Source organism: Loxodonta africana, chromosome 1 (genome assembly GCF_030014295.1).
Source record: "Loxodonta africana isolate mLoxAfr1 chromosome 1, mLoxAfr1.hap2, whole genome shotgun sequence".
Taxonomy (NCBI): domain Eukaryota; kingdom Metazoa; phylum Chordata; class Mammalia; order Proboscidea; family Elephantidae; genus Loxodonta; species Loxodonta africana.
In genome coordinates this window covers 48,493,836-48,517,847 of record NC_087342.1, presented here as the reverse complement: position 1 = coordinate 48,517,847, position 24,012 = coordinate 48,493,836, and the positions used below count along the sequence as shown (strand labels likewise).

Below are 24,012 nucleotides of genomic sequence, written 5' to 3'. Positions count from 1 at the left end.
CCTGCTATCGCTGCTCATGTCAAATCTTTTTTGGAATTAAAGTAAATTACAAATGAATAAATGAAACACTACTGCTTACTTTGGAGCCCTGGTGGCGCAGTGGTTAAGAGCTTGGATGCTAACCAAAAGGTCGGCAGTTTGAATCCATCAGATGCTCCTTGGAAACCCCATACAGCAGTTCTACTCTGTCCTCTGCGGTCACTATGAGTCGGAATCAACTTGACAGCAATGGGTTTATTGCTTACTTTAAAGAGCCCTGGTGGCTCAGTGGTTAAACACTTGGCTGCTAACCGGAAGTTCAATGGTTCGAACCCATGATCCGTGGGAGAAAGTTGTGGCAGTCTGCTTCCGTAAATGTTACCACCTTGGAAACGCTGTGGGGCAGTTCTACTCTGTCCTATAGGGTTGCTATGAGTCTGAATCGACTCAACAGCAATAGGTTTGGTTGCTTACTTTATGGCTAATGAACTCTACAAAGAGAGAAAGTGGAGGGGGTGGGGCAGTGAGGAAAGGGATTTAAAAAGATTAAAGTTAGGATCAAGGTGGTATTGGCAAAGAATATCGAATATACTGTGGACTGCCAAAAGAATGAACAAATCAGTCTCAGAAGAAATACAACTGGAATGCTCCTTAGAAGCAAAGATGGCAAGACTCTGAATGGTTTACTTTGGACATGTCATCAGGAAAGACCAATCGCTAGAAAAGGACATGATGGTTGGTAAAGTAGAGGGTCACTGAAAATGAGGAAATCCCTCAATGAGATGGACTGACATGATAGTCACAACGATGAACTCAAACCTACCAACAATCATGAAGATGGTGCAGGACCCGGCAATGTTTTGTTCTGTTGTAGATAAGGTCATCAAGAGTCACAGCTGACAACAATAAGCACTTAGCAAAGCTGGGTGTTGTTTTTGTTTTGTTTTTAATCAGGGCCTGAAAATCTTCACATCCTAGTTCCAGTAGTAAAATAAGGAGGAACAAAGAGCCACTTCACATTTCTGAGTAATTGTTAGTTCTTTCCTTTTCATTACGGCCTCCGAGCCTACAATGACTCCTGAGTCTTCTCTGTACAGACCTTATAACTGGGGGTGTACGTATGTAGAGAGGTTTTTAAAGCATATCCCAGTACAGCTGTGAGACACAGCTGAGGTTTACTGAGGGGAACTCATGGAGTCCAATCCTTCCTTTGGGTCTATAAGGAATATTTTTTATATTTGTCATAGTTTTTAACAAATTTAACTCTAGGATGTGGGAAGATGGCATAAGGGGTTCTTTCTGCTCGCCTGCACATCGTGTTAGATCAGGGTTAGGGGATGGCCACCTTCGTGTGGCTCAAAGCCACTCTGAATCTGAGCTGACATCCCAGGGCCACTGGCATGAAATGGCCTGGGATTCCCACCACAGGGAGGGAGGGTTCTTTAAAAAGATTCAAATTCCTTGGGGCTGGAAATTTTGCTGCAATATCTTACAGGGGTAGAAAAGTCACTAGAATTATTTAGTAAGATGAGCTTACATAATTCTAAAACAGCAAACAGCAAACCAGCTGCAGTTGTGTCAACAACACACCATGGCGACCCCATGTGTGTACAGCAGAACTGCGCCATATGGTTGTCAAGGCTGTGATCTTCCAGAACCAGATCACCAAGTCTTTTTCCAAGGCACCTCTGGGTAGGTCTGAACTGCCACCAACCTTCTGGTTAGTAGTTGAACGCTTAACTATTTGAACAACCCAACACTTACCTGTTGCCATCTAGCTGATTCCGACTCATAGCCACTCGATGGGACAGAGCAGAACTGCCCCATAGAGCTTCCAAGGAGCACCTGGTCTATTCCAACTGCTGACCTTTCGGTTAGCAGCCATAGCACTTAACCACCTCGCCACCAGGGTTTCTGCTCAGTGCTAGTATACATTTAAATAAACCACAAATTGCTTTCACATACCTTGCTGTAACAATCCTAAAAGTTAAGTATCATTATCTCCATTTTACGGATAGGGAGCCTGAGGTTCAGACAGGTTACAGTCATGCAACCAATACCAAAAGCTAGCAAGTGAAAGAATCAGGACTTGACTTTGGAGTCAAAGCATTTTCCATGATGACACAATGCCTTTTGAGATTATTATAAAAGACAACCTTTGACAAAAGAATAAAACTCATCTTTATTCCACCAAATATCAGCGAGGCTAGTGAAACATTCTAGTTAAAAATTTTAGGTTCTTCAGAGGGGAAGCAGTTTTCCTGTTTACATGGCTGCTTAGAGTTAGACGGGAGCTCCATTGTCATCTTTTCCACGCTTAAAACACTAGGTATAGCTAAACGTAGTTTACTCAGCTGCGTACCAGAGTCTGCAGGAGGCTGCCTTCAGCCGGCCATCTTTAAAGCTCTCTCCGACATGTATGTGTCACCCCCCTGTTGACAAATTACCCCCCATGCCTGAGGTAACTGTGAGCACGGAGACGGGGGGTGTTCATGGAAAACAGCAAGAGGGAACTGCAAGTCCCAAGCTTTGAAGTTAAGATGTGAAAAGGCATAAATTCTGTTGGAAGGTTGTAAAAAATCCTCATCCAGAAATAACACAGACGTTCTGAATAGCACTGTGGGAAAAGCAGCCCTGGTCCCAAAAGAAGCAGAGGACAAAGCCATGTCAGAGGAGCAGAATTTGGCTGGAATCTTGCAGATCAAGACCCAGTGAGAATTTGGTTCAGTGGTAGAATTCTTGTCTTCCATGTGGGAGAGCCAGGTTCGATTCCCAACCAATGCACCTCCTGAGGGTACGGCCATCACTCATCTGTCAGTGGAGGCTTGCATGTTGCTATGATGCTGAACAGGCTTCAGCAGAGCTTCTAGACTAAGATGAAGTAGGAAGGAAGGACTACTGATGTACTTCCAAAAAGTAGCCAGTGAAAAACCCTGTGGATCACAGCAGTCCAATACGCAACTGAGCATGCAGATGGCACACGACCCGGCAGCATTTTGTTTGGTTGTGCATCGGGTTGCCTGGAGGTGGGGTCTCCTGGACTACAGCTAAGAGCACCACTAGGCTGCCTCTGAGGTAGCGAGGATGAGCGTGCAGAGCTACTGCTGAAGATCAGTGGTTTCTTTCTGTAAGGCTTCAGTGACGCAACTGGCACAAAGTAAGCAGATCCATATCTTTAAGGACATTAAGCACTCAACTACTAGCCAAAAGGCTGGCGGTATGAACCCACCCAGAGGCGCCTCAAAAGATAGGTCTGGTGATCTTCTTCCAAAAGGTCCCAGCCTTGAAAAGCCTGTGGAGCAGTTCTACTCTGCACACAGGGGTCGCCATGAGTCAGAATCAACTCAATGGCAACTAACAACAACAATGTGGGTTCAGATAAATCCAGTACCAAGTGTGAGTGCGGCATTACCGGTAGAAACAGCTAACGTGAGCTTGTATTTCTTAGAAGTAGAGCTTATAATAAAGGAAACGGAAGTGTATTACGTGAGAAGAGGGAGAAGGAACAGAAGGCTCCATTAAAAGGGGGAGGGAAGGAAACTGAAAGCAGAGAAAAGAGGAGAAGGGCATGAATTCTAGGGGGAGAATAGGAATCAAAAGTTAACCTTGAGGCAAGGGGGAAGAGCATTGATAAAAAGATTAATAGCCATGATGTGGAAAAGAAATTAAATCCACAGGCTGCAGTTATCCCTACAGGGCTGGTAGGGACTCCTGGAAATTGAGAACTCTGAGCCTGCTACTGAGTCACCCAGTAATTCAAGTTGTTTCTTTCCGACTGTTATTATCATTGTCAGCTGCCCAGGCCTGCACCATCCCCATGACTGGCTGCAGATCATACATACCACTGCAACCCACAAGATTTTCACTGGTTGATTTTCAGAAGCAGATCACCAGACCTTTCTTCCTAGTTCTTCTTATTGAGGATGTTCAGAGTCACAGCAACATACAAGTTTCCACCGACAGACGGATGGTGCCTACACATGAGGTGCATTGTCTGAAAATCGAACCTGGGTCCCCCCATGGACGACGAGAATTCTGCCACTGAATTATCACTGCCCCTCTCTGACTGCAGAATGAGGAAAATGCCAGTTCTGACTGCCTAAGAGAACTGTGAGAAGAGCCAACGTGGTACGACAGCTGAGCTTTAAACATTAAAAAGTCTTCATGGTACAATGGCAATAAGGCAGCCTGGAATCTGAGATCTAGAAGCTCGGGCTGTTCAGAAGGCAGGTGAGATAAAGCACGGACTTAAAATCACTGGGCTACATAGGCCGGAGTGACGATAAATATACCTATGTGCTTACAGTGATAAGGTCCTCTCACTGACCTCCCACACAGGCCCCAAAGGGGGTCCTATCATGTCTCTCCCACAGCTGAGGAGACGGAGCCCTAGAGAGATGAGGTACCCACTGCTGTTGAGTTGATATCCACAGATAGCAAACAGAACTGAGCAGAGTAGAACTGCCCCATAGGGTTTCCAAGGCTGTAAATCTTTATGGAAGCAGACTGCCAAATCTTTCTCTTGAGGAGCGGCTGGGGGATCAAACCTCTGACCTTTCGATTAGCATCCGGGTGCTCTAACCACTGTGCCGCTAGGGCTCATGTATCAAAGACACGCAGGTGTTAAATGGGACAACCAAAATTTAAAATCAGTGTCCAGGCTCCAAATACTGAATCATGACTCAGAATAAGGTAAGTGATCAAAGAAATTGCCCATAAATGCCAATGTCAGCTGGAAATGAAAAAACAAAACAAACCTTGAGATCATTAGGGCAGACCAAGATGAGAAATTGTGAGAGGGCATCACACAGCAGGGTCAGGGTACGAGGGGGCACAACGGGTGAGCAGGAAGGACGCCTAGATCGCTAATGCCTGCTGGAGGAGGCGAGATTATGGGGAAGTCCTGAGGCCCCCCAGTCTTACTCTAACGGCTTCTCCCAAGCAAAACACTGTGTCTAGAAGGGAAACACTACTAACATGCATTTATAAAACAGCCAGAGAGAGGAGCGTTAAAAAAGAATTACAGCTTTAAGGAAGAACTTTTCTGGCTAACCCTCAAAGGTTCCAATAACTCAGGTATTTAGGAGACACTATTTACGGCAAGTCACTAAAACTGTTCTGGTCTGACCCACATCTATTTACTTTTCTTGAATGGCACATGGCCTTATTAGTCTACTGACTCTGTAAAAGTGTGGCTTCAAATAAGATGTATCTGATTTTGCCATAAGAAAGCAGGGAGAGAGGGAGGAAGCAGGAGGAAGGGAGAAGGGGAGTGGGGGAGAGAGGCAGTAAGGGAGAAAGAAAGTTTCTTTTAAATTTCTTTTCAGCAAAATTCCTGTCTGTTGTTCCCATGTAAAAAGTCTGTCACAGCCAGATAGAGAAGACTAAGCCAAAAAAAATAAAAACCAAACCCACTGCCGTCAAGTCGATTCCGACTCATAGTGACCCTATAGGACAGAGTAGAACTGTCCCATAGAGTTTCCAAGGGGTGCCTGGTGGATCTGAACTGCCGTCTTCTTGGTTAACAGCCATAGCACTTAACCTAACGCCACTAGGGTTTCTGATAGAGAAAACTGGGGTCTGCAAATTCCTAGAGACAGAAAGCAGAGCAGTGGCTACCAGGGGTTGGGGGAGGGCAATGGAGAGTTACTGCTTAAGATGTCAGAGCTTCCCTTTGGGGTGGTGGAAGACACTAGGAAATAAGGGTGATAGCTGCGTAACACGCTGAACGTAATTCATGCCACTGAATTATTCACCTACAAATGGTTAAAATGGCACACTTTATGCTATCTGTATTTTACCATGATAATTTTTTTTTTTGAAGAAGACTAGGGTCAGGCCCTAGTCTTCTTTAAAAAAGTGATCATGGTAAAATACAGATAACATAAAGTGTGAAAATGCAAATTAAAGTATTATGATGAAATATACAAAGACCTGGAGTTAGAAAACCAAAAGGGAAGAGCACGCTTGGCATTTCTCAAGACGAAAGAACTAAAGAAAAAATTCAAGCCTCGAGTTGCAATACTGAAGGATTCCACGGGCAAGATATTGAATGACGCAGAAGCACCAGAACAAGATGGAAGGGAATACACAGAGTCACAATGCCAAAAAGAATTGGTCGATGTTCAACCATTTCAGGAGGTAGCATAGGGTCAAGAACCTGTGGTACTGAAGGAAGAAGTCCAAGCTGCACTGAAGGCACTGGCGAGAAGCAAGGCTCCAGGAAATGATGGAATACCAACTGAGATGTTTCCACAAACCGATACAATGCTGGAAGTACTCATGCATTTTATGCCAAGAAATTTGGAAGACAGCTATCTGGCCAGGCGACTGGAAGAGATCGATATTTGTGCCCATTCCAAAGAAAGATGATCCAATAGAACATGGAAATTATCGAACAGTATCTTTAATATCACACACAAGTAAAATTTCCTGAAGATAATTCAAAAACAGTTGCAGCAGTACATCAGCAGGGAACTTTCAGAAACTCAAGCCAGATTCAGAAGAGGAAGTGGAACAAGGGATGTCATTGCTGATGTCAGATGGATCTTGGCTGAAAGCAGAGAATACCAGAAAGATGCTTACCTGTGTTTTATTAACTATGCAAAGACATTCAACTGTGTGGAATATAACAAATCATGAATAACAATGTGAAGAATGGGAATTCCAGAACACTTAATGGTACTCATGAGGAACCTGTACATAGGCCAAGAGGCAATTGTTTGAACAGAATAAGGGGATACTGCATGGTTTAAAATCAGGAACGGTGTACATCAGGGTTGTATCCTTTCACCATAATTATCCAATATGCATGCTGAGCAAATACAATCTGAGAAACTGGACTATATGAAGAATGAGAAATCAGGATTAGAGGAGGACTCATTAATGATCTGTGATATGCAGATAACACAACTTTGCTTGCTGATAAAGTGAAGAGGACTTGAAGCACTTACTGAAGATCAAAGACTATAGCCCTCAGTACATATTACACTTTAATATAAAAAAAACAAAAATCCTCATAACTGGATCAATAAGCAACATCAAGATCAACGGACAAAAGATTGAAGTTGCCAAGGATTTCACTTTAGTTGGATCCACGATCAACACCCATGGAAGCAGCAGTCAACCAGTCAAACAACATATTGCATTGGGCAAATCTGCTGCGAAAGACCTTTTGAAAGTGTTAAAAAGCAAAGATGTCACTTCGAGGACTAAAGTGTGCCTGGCCCCAGCCATGGTATGTTCGGCTGCCTCATATGCATGTGAAAACTGGACAATGAATAAGGAAGACCAAAGAAGAATTGATGACTTTGAACTGGAGTGGTGGCAAAGAATACTGAATATACTATATACTTCCAGAAGAATGAACAAATCTGTCTTGGAAGAAGTATAGCCAGAATGCTCCTTAGAAGCAAGTATGGCAAGGCTTTGTCTCACATACTTTGGACATGTTCTCAGGAGGGACAAGTCCCTGGAGAAGGACACCACGCTTGGTAGAGTAGAGGGTGAGTGAAAAAGAGGAAGACTCTCAGTGAGAATGGGCTCAAACACAGCAACAATTGTGAGGATGGTGCATGACCGGGCAATATTTTGTTCTGTTGTATGTAGGGTCACTATGAGTTGGAACCGAGGTGATGGCACCTAACAACAACATTGAGATAACTGGCACACTCAGGTTAGCAGCATTTCATGTAAGAAAATCCTGAAGCAAGAGAAAAATTACAATTTGGAATGCACTTATTACCTATTTTGTTCTCAACTAACTCCTAGACCCCAGGTCTCATGATGAATACGCTCTCCATCTTCGAGGACATAATAATGTTACTCTCCGTAACAATGTTATTCTCAACGTTATCCCATTGAGAATGGGCATGGCTTTTGTCATAATCCGATCATCCTGGGCAAGTGAAGTTATTAACAACCAATAATCTCAACAAGAAAATTCTAGAAATTAAAAAAAATTCATCCTGGTGTTAGAGTTGACTGACCAGCAAGCCACTCAAAAAGACCTGTAGAATTTGTGTTTGTAGGCAAGATCACCCCTGTGGGGTACCTCCATTTCACACAGCCTCAAAGGTAAGTGCCCATGTTGGTGATACTTCATCAGGGCCAAGAGGAAGAAAGTACCTTGGGGTAAAACATGGTAGGTCTCAAAGAAAGACATGAGGCATCTTTAGCTCCTAGTGGCCAGGTTTTGACCCCTCTGTACAACCTGCACTCATTAAGGTCGCATTCCCCTGGTCAAACTACTAATCAATTTTCTAAAAAATGTTCTTGATAAAGTGGAATTGATAAGTCCAAAACAAGCAGATTTATAAAATATTTGATACAGTTACTCTGATCTCATTTCTTTATTCTTTCATAACACATCCCTCTGCCATCTACGGATCTGGACTTAATGGTGAATTGGGACCATTAGATAGAAAAAACACCCATATACCAATGAACTGACTGTGCAATAATAAGGAAAATTTAGTTTTCAAATAGAATGAAAGTAAAACAGATCAATTATTTTAGAACATTAGAAAGTAAAACAAGGATTTGTGCTTCTCTCTTATATAACATAGAGTATAAAGTGAATTATGTCCAAACTTTTACCACTAAAAAGATAAAAGAGTAACAGAGTTTTTAAAATAGAGTAATACAAACCAGGGTAAATTGCTACAAATACATATGTTAGTACAGTGTTATGGGTTGAAATGTGTCCCCCAAAAATGTGTGTCAACTTGGCTGGGCCATGATTCCCAGTATTGTGTGATCATTCACCATTTTGTCATCTGATGTTATTTTCCTATGTGTTGTAAATGGTACCGCTTATGATGTTATTGAGGTGGGGTTAGAGACAGTTATGTGAATGAGGCAGGACTCATTCTTTAAGATTAGGTTGAAGAGAAGCAAGCAAAGAGACAGGGGACATTCATACCACCAAGAAAGCAGCACCAGGAGCTTTCTTTGAACCTGGGGTCCTTGTGCTGAGAAGCTCCTAGACCAGGGGAAGATTGATGACAAGGGCCTTCCTCCAGAGCCAACAGAGAGAGAAAGACTTCCCTTGGAGCTGACGCCCTGAATTTGGACTTCCAGCCTACTAGGCTCTGAGAGAATAAACTTCTGTTTGTTAAAACCATCCACTTGTGGTATTTCTGTTACAGCAGCACTAGATAACTAAGACATAAGGATTTGAATGAATGTATTGTAATTTACTGGCTGAGCTTTCACTGATTTTATGCCACTTGATATTATTCAATCTTCACCTCAGTGACTATCAAGGTAGAAAGAAGAGGTGAAGATATCAAAGGCACCTTTGCTCTGTAAGAGGTATTTCATCTTTAACACAAATCCTTTTGCTTTCAGTGTATTAACATAGCAAACCCTTATACAATGTTTACTTCATGACTGTTCTAAGTGCTTTTACATATATTAACTCCTCCTAGCCTCCACAGTAAGTCTCCAACAACCCAACCAGCTGTCATCATGTTGATTCCAACTCATGGTGACCCCATGTGTGTCAGAGTAGAAATGTACTCCGCAGGATTTTCAATGGCTGATTTTCAGAAGATCACCAGGTCTTTCTTCCAAGGCATCTCTGGGTAGACTCAAATCACCAATCTTCTGGTTAGCAACTCAGCATTTTAACCATTTGCACCACCCAGGGACTCCCTATAAAAGTATGTACTATTAATATTATCACTCATTTACAGATGAGGAAACTGAAGCACAAAGAGGTTAAGTAGCTTGCTCGCAGTCACACTGCCAGTAAGTACACTGCCAGTAAGCTGGGATCTGAACCCAGGCAGTTGGGCTCTAGTGCTGCTCATGTTCTTAACCATCACACCCCTGCCCCACTGCCGCTGAGTGGATTCCCACTTACAGAGACCCTGTAGGACAGAGTAGAACTGCCCCGTAGGGTTTCCAAGGTATAAATCTTTACGGAAGCAGACCGCTACGGCTTTCTCCCAAGGAAAGCCTGGTGGGTTCAAACCATCAACTTTTCAGTTGGCAGCTGAGCACTTTATCCACTGCACCAACAGGGCTCTGACCATCATACCAGTGGTTCTCGAATTTAGCCTGCATCAGAGTTCCCTGGAGGGCTTGTTAACACACAAACTGATTGGCCCCACTCCCCCGGAGATTTAGATTAAGTATGTCTGGAGTGGGGCCTGATAACTTGTATTGCCAACAGGTTTCCACGTTATGGATTGAATTTGGTCCCCCGCCCCCACTCCAATATGTTGTAATTCCTAACCTCTATGTTTTTTTATGCCTGTGGCATAGTGGTTAAGTGCTACAGCTGCTAACCAAGAGGTCAGCGGTTCAAATCCACCAGATGCTCCTTCGGAACTCTATGGGGCAGTTCTACTCTCTCCTATAGGGTTGCTATGAGTTGGAATTGACTATATGGCAATGGTTTTTACGGTATTTGTAATCCCATTTGGGAATGGGTTGTCTTTGCTATGTTAATGAGGCAGGATTAGTATAGGGTGTATGTTGAGTCAATCTCTTTTGAGATATAAAAGAGATTAAACAAGCAAGCTAAGAAGCATAGATGGGGGAAAACACACGCCATGAAGATAGCCGAGGTGCAGAAGCTTAAGAGAGACAAAGGCCCTCCTCCAGAGCCAACAGAGAGAGAAAGCCTTCCCCTACAGCCAGCACCCTGAATTCAGACTTCTAGCCTCCTAAGTGTGAGAAAATAAATTTCTGTGGGTTAAAGCCACCCACTTGTAGTATTTCTGTGATAGCAGCACTAGGTAACTAAGACACCAGGTGATGCTGATGCTGGTGGCCTGAGGGACCACACTTTGAGAACCACTGCACCATGCCAAGCAGCTCCTCCATCAAATACAAGTTGTATTCCCTTCACCTGTTTTATAGACTTAAGGCTCAGCTCTACCTGCTCTCAAGCTTTCATGCTTCTCTCCCTAAAACAGTACAAACTAAATGGACGCCACTCCACAAGAGTGGAGTAATGTTTGATGGTCTCATAGACTGGCTGAACCCTCACAGAAGATATCAAGTTAGGGTAATAATAATCAGAATCACAGGTGAGATCAAGTTCAAAGTAGCAGTATTTTAGAAGGCTTGCTTTGTGTGTCCAAAGACAGGGTGATGGGGGAAGGAGGAAAATTACGTTAAACAAATTCATGGCTACCTAACCTGTCCTCTTTGGCCACATAAACAAAATAATGTTCCCATACACTGCAGTATAATCCAATGTACTCTAGTGATCAAGCACAGGGGTTCTATCACTTCCTAGGCGTGCTATATGGAAATCTTATATTTCCATATCTTTATCCAAGGTGGAGAAATGGAACAGTAAAAATACTGCTATTTTGTGATATATATCAAAGAAAAAAAAAGATGTTCCACAAAATAATCTTACCCTGACCATGGCCTGCAGCTCACAAAACTGGACACCGTGCTAGAGAGATGCACGTTAACACCGAAGCAATTTGTTTCTGGGAATGAATAACACATAAAACATAGTTCCCCAAAATAAAAACCTTTTTTCTTTTCAGTGTTTCCGAAGTGGGTAAGAATGGTGTTGACTTTCCCCAGGAAAAGCTTAGCATTTCTAGAATGTATACAATCCCTTAGGATAACTTTAATTCCTCTCTGCGGCATTCTCTTGTACCCCGTGTCTTACAGAGAGCAGAACATAGGCTGAGGAACATGGTTTGGTAACATCTTGAGTCTTTAGAAAAAAAAAAAAAATTCAGGTAGATCACTGTAGGTATAAGGGATGTGTACTTGACTGGGGAGATGACGCTAACCGGTTACATAACCTGAGCTAGGGTCAGCTGTATTATCCCTTTTTCAGGGACAAAGGAACAAATACTGAGAGTTCAATGCTTGCCCGAGGCCTACACCGCGTGAGCCAGAGATTATCAACCAACAGTGAGACTGCAGGAGTCCCTGAGGATCATACCTGTGAAAGCCAGAGAGAAAACGAGAAACAGGTGTGGCTGGGCACAGTGTAAAAGCCTTTGATTTTCCTGCACCCAAACCACAATAGTGCTCTCCATCCTGGCTTTCTCAAATTTGCCTTTCTCTTCAAAAAGAGACCAGTTTCAGGTATCTGAAAAGGTTGAATTTTTATCCTCACTTTAACAGACAGCCCCGAAAATCCAACAAAATCCAAAGGGCAATCAGTCCATAAGACATGTTTTTCTAAAGAAACCACTTTTCTAGATTCTAGAACTGGACCAACGACTGGATCCAGATCTTGTTTCCAGAACTACAGAACTGGGTTAATGAATCTGAATGTCAACATTTTGGGGACCCATTTTGAAGATTTTCAAATAAAAACAATTAAAACACTATGCTTCAGAGACTTATACTTCTGGCTGTGATATATCAAACTAACATTCCCACCAAAAACAACTAAAAACACTGGATTAAAACAAAAACCTAGCTGATGACATCTTAGAGCAACCAAGGCAGGCAAGAGTCCAAGGGTCAAAATCTCAGACAGAAGGGAAATGCACTGAGGTAAGCCCTGTGTTTCCTGCTCCTTTTCCACTTCAAGGCATTTGTCAGTTCCTCACATCATAGTCAGAGAGCCGCAGCCTAGAGCCTGAAGCAGTATCGCTAGCTGGGGATAAAAATTGGAACTTACGGCAGTTAGGACTTAAAGGTCTGAAGTCCCAGAGGAAAGGAGCAGCTAGAAGTGATCTCATAAAAGTGATCTCATAGAAGTTTGGGTTCACTTCCCCACAGTCCTTTTCCTCTAGGACCTTGGCTCTTCAAGTGCTGGCTGCCTTGGACTCCAGTATTTCCATTTGAGGTATCTGCCAAATATGAAGCTATGTATGCCTGGGGTGAGAAGCTGAGAAAACAAGCAGCAAAAAACTGCTTAGAGGCTAAAAAGCAGAGTTTTTGGCAATATCACAGTGCTGGGGAGTCAAAAATCAGAGTTGAGGGCCCACCAAGGAAGAGGCACTCTGATAAACACCCTAGATGCTCAGCTGTGACCCCAAAGGGCTAAACTCTAGGAGAAAGGGAAAATCAGAAACAGATGGGCCTCAACAAATCCTGAAACTGTTCACAGTGGCGTATCTAGGGTATTGCACCAGACTTGGGAGTGTGGCACCAATGATTAACCCAGGATATCCCAACATCCTTCCCCAAACATGGTAATGTGCTCGTTAAAAGATTAGCCAGCTTGACTTGTGTTTTTCAGCTGATATTATGGTAAATTATCTAAAAGAGGGGTGTCAGATGATTGGACAGAGGCACAACTTCAGTGCTTGCCACAGGTACCATTTTCCACAGATACGCCGCTGGCTGTACTGGGTTAACAAGGCCAGTATAATGCCTGCCATACCCTAGTTATGCCTCTGAGCCTCAACTAGAACAAAAGGAATGAGGGTATTTGCCTGTTTTTTGTCTGTCTTCCAGAAGAAAATTAATTCCAGTATGGAATTATAAATAATGTCCAGGATTTAATTAAAAATTATCAGGCATGCCAGGAAATAAAACCAAATTAGGAAAAATCAAGGGAACAAACAAATAAGAGAGACAGACCCACAGGTGATCCAGACAGTAATGTTATTAGACATGGTCTTTGAATCAAGTCTTATATAAAATGAATAATAAATCATAAGGTGAGCTCACTCCAGGGATTTGAGGTTGGTTTAACTTTAGAAAATCACTTAATGTAGTATAAACCACACTAACATATATCATCTTCCCAACTGATTCAGGAAAAAATTTTGATAAAATTTCATACTAATTCTTAATTAAAAAAAAAAAAAAAAAAACTCATCGAACTAGGAATAGAGGAAAATTTCCTTAATGTGCTAAAGACTATCCCCAAAAGCATCTGTAGCAAACATCATCCTTAATGGTGAAAAATTTGAAATCTTTCCCCCTGAAGTTAGAAATCTCAAAGGTATGTCCTAATCAGCACAATAAAACAAGGAAAAAATAAACAAAAAGTATATGCATTGGAAAGGAAGAAATAAAACTGACATTATTTATACATACCATGGTAATGTTCACAGAAAATTCAAAGTAATCTACAGATGAACTATTAGAATTAATATGTGAATTTGCAAGGTTTCTGGATAAAAGATGAATATTAAAAAATCTTGAGTAGTCCTATAGGTAAGCAACAAAAAATTAGACCCTGAAATTTTAAAAGAAAACAAGTAATAGCATTTATAATAGCATCAAAAGACTTCTATACCTAGAAGTAAATCTAACAAAAATATTCAAGACACAGATAACTACAAAATATTATTGAGAGAAATTAAAGAAAGCTTAAATAAATGGAATGGGACCCTGGTATCATGGTGGTTAAAGAGCTCAGCTGCTAAAAAAGGTCAGCAGTTCCAATCCACCAGCCACTCCTTGGAAACCCTATGGGGCAGTTCTACTCTGTCCTATAGGGTTGCTATGAGTCAGAACCAACTTGATGACAATTGTTGTTTGTTTTTTAAATAAATGGAAGTAATGTATCATGAAAGATGTTTACCTGTGTTTCATTGACTATGCAAAGGCATTCCATTGTGTGGATCATAACAAATTACGGATAACATTGGGAAGAATGAGAATTCCAGAACCCTTAAGTGTGCTCATGAAGAACCTGTACATAGGCCAAGAGGCAATGTTTGAACAGAACAAGGGGATACTGAGCGGTTTAAAGACAGGGTTGCATCCTTTTACCATACTTATTCAATCTGTATGCTGAGCAAATAATCTGAGAAGCTGGACTATATGAAGAAGAAAGGGACATCGGTTTCAGAGGAAGACTCATTAACAACTCATGATATGCAGATGACACAAGCTTGCTTGCTGACAGCAAAGAGGACTTGAAACAAAGATGAAGATCAAAGACTACAGGCTTCATTATGGATTACATCTCAACATAACGAAAGCAAAAGTCCTCACAGCTGGGCTAATAAGCATCATGCTAAATGGAGAAAAGATTGAAGTTGTCAAGGCTTTCATTTTACTTGGATCCACAATCAATGCCCACGGAAGCAGCAGTCAGGAAATCAAATGACACATTGCATTGGGCAAATCTGCTGCAAAAGACCTCTTTGATGGGTTAAAAAAGCAAAGATGCCACTTTAAGGACTAAGGTGATCTTGACCCAAGCCAGGGTATTTTTAATTGTCTCACATGCAAAAGCTGGACAATGAATAAGGAAGACTGAAGAATTGATACCTTTGAATTATGGTGTTGGCGAAGAATATTGAATACATCATGAGCTGCCAGAAGAATGAATAAATCTGTTTGGGAAGAAGTACAGCCAGAATGTTCCTTAGAAGCAAGAATGGCAAGATTTCATTTCCTGTACTTAGGACATCTTGTCAGGAGGGACCAGTCCCTGGAGAAGGACGACATGCTTGGTAAAGTAGAGGGTCAGCAAAAGAGGGAGACCCTCAAGGAGATGGATTGACACAGTGGCTGCAACAATGAGCTCAAGCATAGCAACAATTGTCAGGATAGCCTAGGACCAGGCAGTGTTTCATCCTGTCGTACACAGGGTCGCTATGCGTCGGAACTGACACAATGGCACCTAACAACAACAACAATATATCATGTGCATAGACTTGATACATTCAATAATGATAAGATGTCAATTCCTCCCAAACTGATCTCAAGATTTAATGCAATTCCAATCAGAAGCCCCGCAAGTTTCTTTTGTGGAAATTGACAAGCCTATTTAACAATTTATATGCGAATGTAAAGAACCATGAATAGCCAAGAAAGCCTTCAAGAACAAATTTGGAGAACTTACACACTGTAGGTCCCTAAGTGGCACAATTTGCAATCAGCTAGTAACCTAAAGTGGTGCCGTGGAAGAAAGGCCTGGCAATTTACTTCCATTAACATTACAGCCAAGAAAACCCTGTGGAGCAGTTCTAGTCTGTAACACATGAGGTCACCATGAGTCGGAATTGACTTGATGGCAACAGGTTTGGCTTTTTTTAGTTACATACCAGATATCAAGTCTTATAAAACTAACTGACACAGTGTAGTATTGGTGCAAGAACAGAAAAATCAGTGAAACAAAATAAAGAGCCCGGAAACATACTCAAACATAGATGGTCACCTGATTTATAGAAAGGATCATATTTTCAATAAATGGTATTGGTTCAATTAGGTTTTTCTAGCCTTCACTTATGGTCTCAAAAATCTGCAGCCGTAGTCTAGCCCACCTGCTGAGCTCAGCACTTTCATATCCCGCTGACTCTTGGGCCATGACTCAAACGTCTCCACGCCCCTCCCCAGACCTTCTGTGTTCTCTATCTTCAAATTAAAAATTCTGGGAAGTGTGATTTTGTCCTTCAACAGTTATGGTTATTATAATTGTCTTGGGGAAATTATATTTTCACTGTAAAGCAGGTCAAAATTTGTGAATTCTATCCAAAATTCAATTTAGGTAATAACTCATTTTGGGTTTGTTCTCAGGGACTCAATCAGCATGCTATCTGCATTGTCTAAGGAAATCTTTCTAGGTTTTGAAAACCAACTCTGAAGCAGAATTACCCTGTTTCCTTGTTTCTAAGATGCATTTTTTCACATTCTAAGACTCTGAAGTTAGGATGAAACATATGAACTAAAAAAACAAACAAACAAAAAAACACCTGGCCTGTTTCCAAAAAGAGAAGTAAATTGTCATGTTGTACCACGTGTATCAGGAGGGATTAAATTTTCAATTTGATAATTAATTCTGACTTTAAATGTCTTCCAAAAGCCTGCACCATAATAGAACACTGAAAAGTTATTATGTACACAGAATCACAGGTGGATTATCCAATGGGCAAGGTAAGCACGGTGTAGCGAACAATTTCACAGTTTTTCACCACAACAAAGATGCTGCTTCTAGGTATGACTGGCATCTGTCTCTCTCCCAATCCACAGCACCTTCCTATGAAATCAAAGCCTCTTTTCAAATTTACAGTCCCTGAAAGGGGCTATAGAATAGTAAGTAAGCACAAGTAAGCCTGTGCTTACCTTGCTTATTGGATAATTTGGCCCTGCAGAAGATAAACCATCACTGCCAAGCAGTGCAACTGCCAAAACACTTAGAATCTGGAATTTCAGGGAGCCCTGGTGGCACAGTGGTTAAGAGCTATACAGCTGCTAACCAAAAGGTTGGCAGTTTGAATCCACTAGCAGCTCCTTGGAAACCCTATGGGGCAGTTCTACTCTGTCCTATATGGTCACTATGAGTTGGAATCAATTTGACAGCAATGTTTTTTTTTTTTTTTTTTGATGGAATTTCAGAGTCCCTGGGTAGTGCAAACAGTTACCGTGATTGGCTGCTAACTGAAAGGTTGGAGGTTTGAATCTACTTAGAGGCACCTGGGAAGAAAGGCCTGGAGATCTGCTTCTAAAAAATCAGGATTGAAAGCTCTAGGGAGCACAGTTCTATTCTGATACACGTGGGGTCACCATCAGTCAGGGTCAACTCAACAGTGACAATTTTTTTTTTTTTTAATGGCATTTCAAGACTATCAGAGGCTGGTGTAGCCAATTCATGCACCAAACAGGGCCATCATTCAGACACTGAACATATCTCTCTGTTAAAATTTCTGGTGGGCTCTGAAGAGATGCTCTGTAACTTCCAGGTACACAAATCTCAATTAAGAACAGAAAAGTGAATCTTTCACAAAATAAGAAAGGTAGGTGAAAACGATTTTCTTTAAAAGCCTTAAAATTGCAGTATTAATCTAAAGCTGCAATAGAGGTAAAGATCGTGAGTATATGTTGTGAAAGGAAGGCGCCACCATGATGCGACTCTGTAACATGAAAGGTTAAGTTATTCCGAGTTATCTCTACTCTCCAGGTAAGAAGGTGGCTTAGTGTGTATGTGCTACTGAAGAAATGTAAGTAAAAATACCTTTGCGTACATTTCTTCTAGTCTTTCTCCCCCTCTCACCTTCTTCTCTAGAAAAGCTTATAATGGATTTTAGAATTATGGAGAGACAGTGCTTATTGTCATTGAATATACACACACTGAAACTGGCCAACCCTTTTGTCCTGGCCTTATACCATATGAAATGTAAAAGAGAATTTTCTCCTGTGGCCAAAAAGCTCTGGAGATGTTTCCTTCGAAATAGAGTTGTCAGGACTATGGAATGTCCCAAGTGTTCTTGGGCAGTGGAGCTGGGACAGCTGCCTTGAGTGAATGTCCACCCTCAGAGAGGATCCCCTCTCCTTTGGCCTAGGCTGGCATTTCTCCTCCCTTTTCTCCAGACTGCTCAGGTCAGGATTTGGGGCCAACCTGTACAAGTAGGGGAGAAATTCATTCGACTTCAGGGCTGTTCTTGTAGGGCTTCCCCTTCTCCTGCGCCCAGGGTCAAAGCCTCCCAGTTCTGGGACGGGGTGGAGGAGGGATGTCCTCTCCAGAGCAGTCTCAGCAGCAAACAAGGTCTGCTGAGTCATTGCTGGCCGGGTCACAGGACAGAGTGAGGCCAAAGGTCAGAGAACCTTGGCTCAAGTCCTGCCTGATGACAATAGTGAGATAAAGGTAAACACACTGAAAGACTGTGGGGAAGTTACTTCTCCAAAACACAGACATGAACACAGGGAAGACAATGCTATCTACCCTCTTGAGTGGTGATGATTGGGCCATATAAATGTTAGCTTTGTCCATCCTATTTTTGAAACAAATACCAAACTCAGCCACTCTCTGGGATTAAAGGAGCAGGTTTCAATGATATTTATGTTTTCATTATATTTTATAAACTCAAAAGCCCTTTTGTACATTGTGATTTCATTTGCTCCTTATAAAACTCTAAGGCAGACAGGATGGGCGTCATGATTCTCAATTTACAGATGAGGTGGAAGTCACTTCCAGGGCGTGCAGATGCATAGTAACATTCATCTACAACACCTAGTTATAAAGACGCCAGGTTCTGTCACCACCGGCTTACAAACACCAGGGTTCCATTAAGAGAAGCAGCATTTCTGCAAGCTGAGGTGATTTTTTTCATTCCTATTCTGACGCCTATTCTCAAGAAAGCTGATCCAACCAAATGCAGAAATTATCAAACAATATCATTAATATCACACGCAAGCAAAATTTTGCTGAAGATCATTCAAAAGCGGCTTCAGCAGTATATCGACAAGGAATTGCCAGAAATTCAAGCCAGAGTTAGAAGAGGACGTGGAGCCAGGGATATCATTGCTGATGTCAGATGGATCCTGGCCGAAAGCAGGGAATATCAGAAAGATGTTGACCTGTGTTTTATTGATTATGCTAAGGCATTTGACAGTGTGGATCCTAACAAATTATGGATAACATTTCAGAGAACGGGAATTCCAGAACATTTAATTGTGCTCATGAGGAATCTGTGCATGGATCAAGAGGTAGCCATTTGAACAGAACAATGGGATACCGCATGGTTTAAAGTCAGGAAAGGTGTACATCAGGGCTGTATCGTTTCACCACACTATTCAATCTGTATGCTGAGCAAATAATCTGAGAAGCTGGACTATATGAAGAAGAACGGGGCATCAGGATTAGAGCAAGACTCATTAACAACCTGCGTTATGCAGATAATACCACCTTGCCTGTTGAAAGTGAAGAGGACTTGAAGCACTTGCTGATGAAGATCAAAGACCACAGCCTTCAGTATGGATTACATCTCAACATAAAGAAAACAAAAAGCCTCACAACTGGACCAATAAGCAACATCATGGTAATTGGAGAAAAGACTGAGGTTGTCAAGGATTTCATTTTACTTGGATCCACAATCAACACCCTTGGAAGCAGCAGTGAAGAAATTAAAAGATGCACTGCATTGGGCAAATCAGCTGCAAAAGACCTCTTTAAAGTGTTGAAAAGCAAAGATGTCACCTTGAGAACTAAGATGCACCTGAGCCAAGCCATGGTGTTTTCAATCACCTCATATGCATGTGAAAGCTGGATAAGGAATAAGGAAGACCAAAGAAGATCGACACCTTTGAATTGTGGCATTGGAGAAGAATATTGAATATACCATGGACTGCCAAAAGAACAAACAAGTCTGTCTCAGAAGAAGTACAGCCAGAATGCTCCTTAGAAGCAAGGATGGCGAGACTACGTCTCACATACTTTGGATATGTTATCAGGAGGGATCAGTCCCTGGAGAAGGACATCCTTCTTGGTAAAAACAGAGGGTCAGCAAAAAACAGGAAGACCCCCAATGAGATGGATTGACCCAGTGGCTGCAACAATGGGCTCAAGCATAGCAACAATTGTGAGAATGGCACAGGACCAGGCAGTGTTTCGTTCTGTGGTGCATAGGGTCACTATTAGCAGAACTGACTCAACTGGCACCTAACAACAACAACATTCTAATTCTTAGAGGGTCAAAGGATTGTACAGAGGTCTTCCTCAGGGAAGCCTGGGAAGCCAAAGAACCCAGCCTGAATTCTAACAGTCACATATTTTCACCAGCCAAAACCAAAAACTAAACTCTGACTCATAGCGACCCTGTAGGACAGAGTAGAACTTCCCCAGAGGGTTTCCAAGGAGCTGCTGGTAGATTCGAACTGCTGACCTTTTGGTTAGCAGCCAAGGTCTTAACCACTGCACTACCAGGGCTCCCACAGAAGCATCCTTGGGCTGTCTGCATCAAAGCTAAGGAAGTGGGGGGTGGGGGGCATGCCACAAGGAGACCATACTTACGAAAGACCTCTTACCTCTTTCCAGCACTTCACGCTTAGCCCAGAACTGTCCTCACGACACTGGGGTGACTTTGGGGAAGCACAGCAGACAAGCTTAGGCATTATTTGGACTTGGTCCAAAATTCACATGTGCCACGATAAACTCTCTGCCCTGCCTATGTGACGGGGTCATGGTTACATCCTAATCAGAGAATAGGTGAGAAGGCGTTTTCCAAACTGTGAGTCCTATATAAATGCATTTTTTTTTTTTTTACCAGCGTCATCATGAAGACATTGATTTATAACACCAAAGGTTAACACAAACTCGTTTTAAAATATAAACACCACACAATCCCAGGAAGAGTAATTTTAAGAAATTAAGAGGGAAGGGCATTCACTGTGCAGAGTCCTGAGTTGCTGCTGATCCTGCTCCAACCTACAGGCCGCTTCAGACCTTTCGTGGCTCAGGGTCTTCTTCAGCCCTTAATCTCAGGTTTTGAGTCAGGTATCAAATGCCTCCTTGCTCTTACTATAAGGTCTTGCTCTTACTATAGGGTTGCTATGAGTCGGAATCGACTCGACGGCACTGGGCTGGGCTCTTACTAATTGCCACCTTTTTTAACTTACCTGGTCCAATGGCTTCTCATTAGTCAAAGGAACGTATTTCTTCAGGGTTCCCAGCAAAGGCGTATCTACCAGGAGTCTTTCCCGACCCTCCCTGTGGTGTGTCCTAAACTTCCTTTTCTATCAGCAGGCCCCACAGGGAACTTCGCCAGCATCCGCTGAGCACATGACTCAGCATTTGAAAACCTGAGTTTTTTTTTTTTTCTTTCTTTTTCAAGGCAGCCAAATATTTTGTAACACAAACATTTCTTAAGTGAATCTATCAAATACTACAAACTTCACTTAAACATGGATTAGACAAATAAGTTTCTTCACAAGCCTAGAGAATGGTTTTCAGCCAAGAAACCCCAAGCTGGTGCAGATGGGAGATCAAACCCTTCCCCCAGGAGTCTCGCAGATAAGTCTGGGGACCTCTGGAAGAACATTTGGAGCCAGCAGGAGAGGCCTGGGCTCCCGGCCTACAGATAAGAAAAGAAAACCTTCCTGCCAATCTGGAACCCTTCAAAAGCCTGCAATTCTCCCAGTTCTCCCAGGGCTCCCCTCTCCTTCTGCACAAAAATGAAACACACCCAGGCGCCAACACTCCCATCCTAGAAGGAGGAGAAGCTGCAGTTCTCAGCTTGGAGACAGAGGCATCAAAGGCTGGGACGGTTTGAGATCTTGTTTTTCAAACTCACTGCTGGCCTCAGGAAAGTGTGACACCACCATCTGAAGCGCAAGGCAGCTGCTCCTTTTTGGCTGGAGTTCAGTATAAACCTCACAAATGTTCTGCTAGATCCTTTTTCTGTTTAATAATAAGAGTTTAAAAAAAAAAAAGACAACTCTACAGTCACAAAACTCTCAACCTACTATTTCCACTACCAGACTTTCCTCCTGCAAGACAGAGAAAATCAAGTATTCCAAATTCCTGAGCAGAAAAATGTGCCAGTGGGTTACTTCCACCAGAGAAACACAATGGAATAAATAATTAAGGAGATTAAAAATCAATGGCTGTAGTTCCAAAGAGTCACTCAACACCAATTCTCTCTGAAGTACACGAAGAAGAAAGTCTAGCAACAGATAATTTGTTTTTTAAAGAGGCCCTCAACAGTAAAGCCATTAGATATACACACATGAGAAAATTTCCCTTGTTTTGAAATTTTAGTCCATTATGAAGACACCACAGTAGCTAAATTTTACTTATTATTTAACTATGCCTGCTAAGAATGCATATATCATATAACACCCCATCACATGTCCCCAAAGCCTGGCATCTGCCAGCAGATGCTGGAGATGCCCCCTTAACTAAGATAAATCTTTGGGGGAGCACCTTCCCATTCACTATCATTTAGTGTGCATATTCATGACAGACCCACACACACATCCATTAACTCAGGAGAAGACAAAGTCATTCCAAACAACTGGAAATTGTTGGGAAGTCAACACACTTCCAAGACCAAAAGCAAGAATATGGACTTTGGTTTATAACTAGCAAATTTGGTTTAAAGCTAGCAAATCCCTTGGAAAGTCTGTAAAGGTGGGTTCTGTCCCCTTCTGCTCTCGTTCCCTTAATTTTCCTCTTCAGATCCACCATATAACTGTTAGACTATCGAATCACGTGTTGCGTTTCTCCTGGTGCGCTCTGACAACTGTGTAGCAACGCCCATCTCATGCGCATCGTGTGTGTGATTCTTGCCAAACTACTAAACTGACCCCGAAATACTAGCAAAATTCAGGATTACCTGGCTCACTTTTTGTGTGCTGCAGGTCTGAGCTAATTGCTGTCATACTCCATACCTGCTCCTGCCCTCTGACAACCACTGCAGGAAGTTTCTCTTTATTCCTAGGCAGCTCCATGAATACAATTTGTTGCAACTCTTTTGTAAAAGGGTCTGGCCTCATTTTAGGAAACAAGAATAATACAGACATATGGGAAAAAAGTGCTATTGATCCCTGTATCCAAATGATAAAAAATATATTCAACACAGACACACACACACTCACTAACTCAAAGCTAAACATATGTTTGCAGAAATACGCAGTATTGTCTTTGCTTGAATTAGTATCAATTGTAAGCATCCTTATATAATTTTTATGTGTGGATCCATTTTAGCCACCTTTCCCCATCATTCAAATATGGGAACTAAACGAAACAGGGGGAACCATTTTATCCCCGATAAATTATACAGTTCTCTGATCACAAAGGATGCTTAGTAAATATCATTCATGGGCTTGCTTAGGAGAGAAAAGCTATTTGGAACACCTTCAACTTACTAACAAACAATCTTCTTGCCAGCTAAACACCACCACACAGAACCAGCACCTCTCCCCTTCAGGTGCCGTCCTGAACTCCGAGCCACCTTCCACAGACACACAGGGTGTGACATGACGACAGAGGAGAAACGGGGGCCAGCCCCACCCTCTGGGGGCTTCCTTGAGCCTTCATACCTGTGCTGATGCTCCTGTAAGACTTGGTAAATGCTGATAAGAAAAGTTTGGTTTTTAAAACTCCCCATAACACAGTCCTTGTAGATTCGGAATTCTGCAGCCGTCAGCGCCTCACCCTCAGGAATCTGGGATAAGTTGAACTTGAACTCTTTGTGGTGTTGATGGCGAGGGGAGAAGTCCTTGTCGTACTCCACTATAAGATTAAAGGAGAAAGAGTGACAACCATGGTTACTCGACTAAGTGCCACAGGCTCACCTCAGGAAAGTTCCCCAGGTTACCTCCTAAATAGATTACCAGTTATCAATGGCTTATGGGGGAAACAGGGCGGATGAAAAGAACATTGGCTATGCTTTCAGGTAGGCTTAGATTAAA

General features: G+C 42.2%; 1 protein-coding gene across 1 annotated transcript in view; it reads right to left on the bottom strand.

Moving 5' to 3' along the window:
• The window catches only part of BMP6 (bone morphogenetic protein 6), a 213,589-nt gene that overhangs the window by 16,614 nt on the left and 172,963 nt on the right, over positions 1 to 24,012 (bottom strand). The window contains exon 2 of the mRNA XM_003417847.4: positions 23,641 to 23,833. Coding sequence (XP_003417895.4) covers positions 23,641 to 23,833 — 193 coding nt within the window. The remainder of the gene's footprint in view (positions 1 to 23,640; positions 23,834 to 24,012) is intronic.